Source organism: Benincasa hispida, chromosome 12 (genome assembly GCF_027475165.1).
Source record: "Benincasa hispida cultivar pf3 chromosome 12, pf3_genome.v1.1, whole genome shotgun sequence".
In the NCBI taxonomy this organism is placed as follows: Eukaryota; Viridiplantae; Streptophyta; class Magnoliopsida; order Cucurbitales; family Cucurbitaceae; genus Benincasa; species Benincasa hispida.
The window spans coordinates 32,279,936-32,287,982 of NC_143489.1; the positions used below are offsets into that span (position 1 = coordinate 32,279,936).

The 8,047-nt window shown below is 25.1% G+C and overlaps 1 protein-coding gene across 1 annotated transcript; it reads right to left on the reverse strand.

The window, feature by feature from the left end:
- Positions 1 to 2,793: 2,793 nt before the first annotated feature.
- LOC120067917 (Bifunctional inhibitor/lipid-transfer protein/seed storage 2S albumin superfamily protein) lies at positions 2,794 to 5,557 on the reverse strand. Its single transcript, XM_090308034.1, has 2 exons — positions 4,989 to 5,557; positions 2,794 to 3,061 (listed from the first exon to the last, which is right to left on the reverse strand). Exons 1-2 carry the CDS (start codon positions 5,329 to 5,331, stop codon positions 3,045 to 3,047), a joined length of 360 nt encoding a protein of 119 aa, XP_090164160.1. The 5' UTR covers positions 5,332 to 5,557; the 3' UTR covers positions 2,794 to 3,044.
- Between the last annotated feature and the right edge of the window lie 2,490 nt (positions 5,558 to 8,047).

The following is an 8,047-nucleotide window of genomic DNA, read 5'->3' on the forward strand; positions in this document are numbered from 1 at the left end:
ATTTTTTCTATATATTAATCATTTCTTTAGAAAAAAAAAAAAAAAAAAAAAACAATTTGAAAACACAAAAAAGAAAGTTAAGGTGCATGATTAACGCTAATAAGTGAGATAAAAGCGAGAGATATCATTTCATTTCAAACTCACATCACTTGAGCAAAAAATCTCTTTGATTTTTTTTTTTTTTTTAAAATTTAGAAGGATTCATTTCCAATTTGGTGTATACGGTGTTTTTATAGTTTTATTTATGTTTTTATATTTTTTTTCAAATAATGTGTAGATGAGAAAATTAAATCTCACTCTAACTTCGAAACAAGCATCAGTAATTTTGTTTATTTTGACATAATTTAAACTTATTTAATGAGACTTAAATTTGAATTTGGTTTTAATTATTTATTTTTGTCACATATATCATTTTTCATTTGAAACTCATTTTTTTTTTTTTTTTGAGAAAACACCTACTTTCTTTTTTTCATATATAACTTTACTGCTATTAACTTTAACAGCAAGTAAAATTTTTTAAAAAATAACAGTTAATCTTTTCTAAAAAAAAGAAAATAAATTTTTATGTAAACAAAAAACTTATTATAGCGAAAATATGAGGACTGAATTTAAATTTGACATTAAAACAAAATATATCTTTTGATTTTAAACAATCAAGCGATTCATATGTCAAATTGAGCATAATTCAATTAATGAGTGTGTTAGTAATCACGACTATTTGAATTTTTCTACCCTCGATTATTCTTACCAAACGGTTTTTTTTTTTTCTTTGCTCTTATTTTGAAAACACCAAAGTGGTTCCTTCTCGAACTTATTTTTCTGTTGATCTATGATTTGAAATCAAATTTATGACACAACTTTTTCTCCGGCCGAAAAAAGTATATATTATTATAACTTGTTGAGATTATGCACATAAAGTAATTAATCATAAAAAGATGTCGTTTATTCTTTTTAAATCATATCATTTCAAACGTTTTTAAATTATTGTTTTTAAAAAAGTGCCTTTTTTAGAACGTAATTGATAGTTTAATAAGCTTATCTAGCTTTTTTTTTCGAAAACATATCTAAAATCCAATTTAAGTTTTTTTTTTCCAATGACAAACCTATTTTTACATTTTTGTGATGATTCAAAAGTTTATTAACAATAGGACATGACAATCATTTTTCAAATATCATTTTATTTTTTTTCATCCAAAATATCTCATATTAATTAAATATGATTGTTCTCACTTATATACTACAAATTTTCTGCTTATTTAACTAACGTGGAACTTTGGTCGTATTCTCAACATTTCTCCTCTCAAACAAGAGTACTACTTTCCCTCCCATCAAATAGTTATTCCTTATTATTATTATTTTTTACTTTTAGACATGATGACAACATTTTAACTAGGTCAACTCTTTATCAAAGCGTACTAGTTGTATGATAATCTCAACCATGAACTCACTATGACCAATTATGACTGTCGTGGTTGCAACTTTTATGTTTGGCACTTAAGGATATTTACCAACTTAGGTGGGTTAGAAAGTATAACTCTAATTTCACTCATTAGAACAACAATAACAAACAAAGGAATTATGAAGCAATAGGTGAGTTAAAAAGGGAAATAAAAAAGGAAAAAATAAACTAAAATTAGAATTATTGCCAATATGAAATAGGATAAAATTTTAAAAGGTTGTTTTTAAATATAAGAAAATGAGTCACCTTATTTATAAATAGAACAAAATGTCATTTTCTATCAGTGATAGACATCAACCCAAGAGTTAAGAATAACAAGTTCTTCATTACAAAGAATAGAATAATCACTTAGAATAACGAAATGGATTATATTTTTCAATAAGTGCAAAATGGTATGGATACGATCCTCATTGTGGATCTTGATCAATTGGATCGAATTCTTCAGAAAAATTGTGTCTTCCACAATGGAATTCAATAAGCGAAAAGGTCAGTGAAATTCTTTGTTGGCCCAATTCTTCCATTCCAGAGCTCAGAGGAAAGTCCATGCGGTCTTCCAACCGGAAGGCCTATGATATAATGGTCAGCCTTTCAAATGCCTCATTCCTGACTTTATTAGGGGTCGTTTTATTTTTTGAGAATATACAATGAGTATTCCCTCAACTCGAGAATATGAAAAATTTATATTTCAGGAAGGTATCCAAAACTATCGAGATACTCCTCCGGAATGCCTGAGAATCTCTAGATGTCAGGGCATCTTACAATACTACAAAACAAACACGATAGTCTATATGTCCACTCCATGGAAATCTAAGATGTCCGTGAAATAAACAGTCTCTTAGTTTTTATCACTAATACTAATAGACGTCTGATAAATGTTTAATAATGTCTATCAATAATAGAGAATGATAATTTCCTATATTTGAAAAATATATTCTAAGACACCCTAAAAAGTATAGGTTGGCAATGAGCTTATTATTATTGTTAACTTTTTTAAACAAAAAGAAAGTTTTTGAATTTTGATAATTGTATCATCTCGCAAGTTTGCAAATATGGAAAAAAAAATGGAATGATAATGCTTGCACATTTTAAAGGACAATTAATTGTGGAATGTGGAGGCCATAATGGCTTGGAACGCTATCCGAGGCATCAAAGCTATTTAAAAAGAATGATTTATTTGTCACATTCACTTTACATTTATTTTTAAAATTGACAATAAAAATAAATATTGAATCTAATAAGCAAGGCTCAAGTCTCTATTATATAAATTAATTATAAATTTATCTATTGCTAAGAAGTGCTTTTCATTTGATAGAGATGTGATTATGAACCAAACATAGCATAAAATGATAATTCTTATTTATTTAATTTCTTCATTACTAAAAAGAAAATTAAGGACTATTATTTTATTACACCCATAGAAACAAATGTAAGTCCCACAAACATTAACATTATGTAAAAGTAAAAACAACTAAAATATTAGACATTAGAGCACATTGGATATATTTATTGGGGTCAAATATCATGTGGCATAATTATAACATAACAACTTTTCTCCATGTGGCTGTGGGCTGCTGGACTTTAGTTCTCAAGGGAGAGTGTACTCTGCAAAATCAAAATAACCACATCATTTTATTTTTTTTAAATAAAAAATTACTAAAAATATTTAGTGATAGACGTTGATAAACACAAATAGACATCTACCCGTATCTATTAGTTCTATCAGTGATAGATTCTATCATTGATAGAAATAATAGATATGATATATGTCTATTAGTGTTTATCAATACTCACTGATAGATTGTCATATTTTATTATATTTAAAAATATTTTAAAAACATCGTAAGATAAACTCGTGCTGATGAATAAAAAAAAATTACTAAAAATATTTTCAAACGTAATAAAATGTCACAATCTATCAATGATAGATACTGATAGACACTAATAGACATCTACAAGTATCTATTAGTTCTATCAATGATAGATGATAGTAATCTATCAATGTCAGTCAGTCACTGACAAATAGTGACGTTTTGTTATATTTATAAATATTTTAATTCATTTTATTATATTTGAAAATAATCCTTATATTGAATATATACTTACTTAGAATTATTAAATCTATTAGTTTAATAGAAAGTTGAATAACAAAACATAAACTTATTTGACATATTAATCATATGGAACCCAAAAGAAAAAAAAGGCATATTAATAATTATTGAAAATTTTGAATTGATTGAGCTTAATGATTACTAAAAACTTTAAATTATTTAAACAAAATAGTTAATAATATATCTAGATTAAGTAAATCAATTATTATAAATGAGACACTAAACTTTATTAATCAATTGACAATTAGAATTTATTACATCACTATTATTTTGCATTGCCGATATATTATTTTTAATAATTATGCTATCATTTTTTTTTCTTGAATAGAATTATGCTATTATCTTTAACTTTTATTTAAGTTATATTTAATTGCAAATTCATTTAGTTATAACTTAGGAATTACAAAAAGAGTAATTTAAAATTTGATTTTCTTTTTCATCTATGAATATTCAAATGTGTACGGAAATTATTATTTACTACATCTAATTTAGTTTTTGAATGAATAATAATAATTAGAAAAAATTATTTGATTTCATGCTATTATAATTTTATCACGTAATATCCACCTAATTCAATATCTATATCAATTTGGTTCCAATTATACTCAAAGAGAATATATTTATTAATAAAAAACCCCAAGATAATAGTATATATAAAAACTAAAACAATTACCTTTCCCAACTTCATAGGACTAGATAGGTGCCATTTTGAAAATTTTATGAATAAAAATCTAAATGAACTAAAAAAGGAAAAAAAAGAACCATAGTATAAAAACACCAACAAAAATAAAAACAGTGCCAACGAATATATATATATAAAAAACATAATATAATAAGAAAAAGATTAAAATTACAAATTTAATCCAGCTTTCAACTTTTTAGATTATATCTATTTGATTCCTAAACTTTTAAGTATGTCTAACAAAATATTTGAACTTTTAATTTTGTATTAAGGGATTTTAAAAAATAGAAAAATAAGGAAAAATATTTTTAAAAAATAATAATTTTAGTTATGATAGACATTGTTATCAATTTCTGTTATAAATAGATAAGTCTATCAATTTTTACCAGTGATAGAAACTAATTGAAGTCTATCATTGATACAATCAATAATAGAAACTGATACAAGTCTATCATTAATAGAGATTGATAGAAGTCTATTAATATATTTTTTTTATTATTTTTATAGATAATTTTTTTTTGGTTATTTTTGTAGATAGTTAACTGGTTCCTAAATTTATAATTTTTTATATAATAAATTTGTGATATATTTGATTTTTCTAAAATAATCTATCGATAATTAATTTATTAGATATAAAATTAAATTTTACGTTTAATAATATATAATAATACTAAAAAATGGTTAGAAAGTTCGAAGAATTTACGACACAAAATTAAAAGTGTGGGAGGTTAGAGCTTACTTCCACACTTCTTGCCGACGGGACGGTTTCGGATGTTACAGCGTTTAGGGATTGTAATGGCAATGCCGGGGTTTATTCCTGCCTGCTTAGCCAAAGGCGATAGAAGAATGGCGCACAAGCATTTCGGAGTACTATTAAACATCGCCGCCACTTTGCCGCAGCACGCCGCCGTAACCTTAGCTTTTGCGTCCCTCACTGCCCCCAGGCACGGCGTCAACCCCGCCGCTGCCGATTCTATCGGCGTCTTCCCGCACTCTCCAGCTGCCCCAACTTCCCAAGCCACAAGAATAATCACAAATGCACCCACAATCAGAGCTTTTGAAGCACTAGAGAAGGACCCCATCACCAATCCTTAATTTAATTATTAACTAATTAAATTTCGTTTTACACACTCTTGATTGGATCTTGGTTAGTGTTGCACCATTGAAACAAATTGCACGTATTTATAGCAAGTATACTATGTGTAATTTTTTTTTAAAAAATGAGGGGCTTTCACTAATTTTGTGAGTAGTGGGGTGGTTGTGTGGGAAAATCTCGAAGAAATGCGTCGGTTTCTTTGGGATATCCCCATTTTTCTAAGGTCCAATCATTTTAATTGGAACTTATTTTAAATTATAGATTCATTGAGCTTGAGTTAGGAATGTTTTATTTAAGGTTACTTAAATTAGATTAAATATCAATTTGTTGGGTTCATTAAGAAATTTTTAAGACCAGTTTAGTTTAACTATAATTGGGTTCGATTTCCCATCCTACAATTTAAAAAAAAAAAATAGAACTTCAAATAAACAAATTCACACATATTAATCAGTTTGTTTAACTTCATGTCTTTTAGTATATTTGTGATCCAAACATATTATATTGATGTTGGTATTTTTCAAGTTTTTTTTTATTCTTAAATATTTACCTTTTAGAAAGAGTAATATTTAGATGTATTTATCTATATGTTTCTTTTCTCATCATTCACACCATACAAAGAATTAAAATATTTATAAAAAAAGAATTTGTAAGATAAAAAATTTTGATTTGATAACTTAGTGGGATATATAAAATAAGTGATTTTCGAGATATACCTAAGTATTTTTTATTTAGAAATAGTCTAATTATCATTATTTGTTTATTCATTTATTTTTTATTTCTTTTACAATGCAGTTATCATTCACTTATATCAAGACAAACCATCTTTTAATGAAGCATTTTTGTTCAAAACTTTATAAGATTTTCAAAAATAAAATTATAGGGGAAATGATGGGAATTGGATTATGCGGTGGTGAATAATGTTTCCACTAAGATGTTTGTGTGTCATTACTGTTACACGTGGTACGGTAGCATTATGAAGACTTGTTATTGGGTTGTTGATGCAGTAAAGTGGAAAAAAAAAATTAAAAAAACAATTTTTTTAAATATTAGAAAATAGGTCCAAATAGGCCTAATTCAACTAAAAATGAGTTTATATTATCGAGTTTAAAGTCACGTTGAAATCTCATATATCCTAAAAATATTAGGAAAAAAATACTTTAGACCATTCTCATTTTTCTGAATCCAATTCAATCATAGTTTTTATCGTATGATAAAAAATTTTTATTTTCTTAATTAAATTTTTATTTATTTTGTGTATGATTAGGTAGGACGTACAAAGATGAATACATCCATGACTCTAAATAATATTTTATTCAGTATTTTTATTTTTAATTTTGTTTATATTAGTTTACCCATTTTTTAAAAGGTTTATTTGAGTTTAATTTTAAAAAGTGACTTTTTATGTGACTACACAAAATGAATATTAATTAAAACAACAAATAATGATGAATTATATAAATATATATATATATATATATATATATATATATATTTATATATATATATATATAGATAACAGATATGAAGTTGTGTAATATTTATATAGATAATAAGTATAAAGTTGCTTGGTTAATTTAGTTTTCGTTGGACATTATAAATATTTGAGGATGTATGAAAAGATGTTATTTTAGGTAATGACACGCCTTTCTCACGTTGATATTTTAAACTTTAAATCAGTTAGTAAGTTAAAAATAAAATATTGTGTGATTGAGAAAAGAAAATAAGAAACAAACAAAAATTAAAAAAAAAAGAAAATACAATCAATTGACTTATATGAAACCATTCGTGAGTCACGGATGTGACGTACTTCAGTCAATAATATGAATACTATGTCAGTTGAGATATATTCATGTTGGCATTTTATTAGTATAATAAATAAGAGGTAGGAGAATTTAAACGTTAAACGTTAAAAGAAGTACATGATCATGATATGGTTTATGCTCACTTTAGTTAGTTTTGATGAGCTCCACAACTTTAATATCGCATATTTTAATAATTAGGTCAAAATGAATTTACCATAATGATAATTTATATGGTCTTTCATCTTAGAGGTGGAAGGTTTGATCTTCCATTCCTACAATTATACTAAAAAAATACTTTTAATAATTAGAATAATAAATAAATATCTCTTCAATTTATAGACATAGATCTCACCCTTATAATTGGACTCGACTCTCTACATAAAAAAATTATTAAATGTGTATTTGTATTTAATTTATTTTATAATTTTATTACTTTTTTCTAGATAAGAGTATTGATATTACAAAGTTTTATTTAGTAATTAATTGTCTTATTTTTTTTCTAATTTTAGAATTTAAAAAAATTTTGTTAACTGAAAACTACAATATGTCTAAATATGTTTTAAAATAATTAAAAAATTACTTTTGTAATATATAAAATATAATATATGAATAACTATTGATATGCATTTATTAAAAAAAAAAAAAGCTAATAAGAGAAATGATAAAATTTAAAGTTTCGGTTGGAAAAATGGCAAAAACGTTTCAAAATTATAAAAATAGCCAAATGAATTTAAATAATAAAAAAAAAAATAATTAGTAATGACCAAACTACACAAAAACAACTAAATTAAATGCAAACAAGAATTCAAAGATACAATATTTTGAAAACAATTCGAATACCACAAATACATTGCATCTAAACATTCTAGAAGCAATACTTAAAAATCACCTCATATGGTC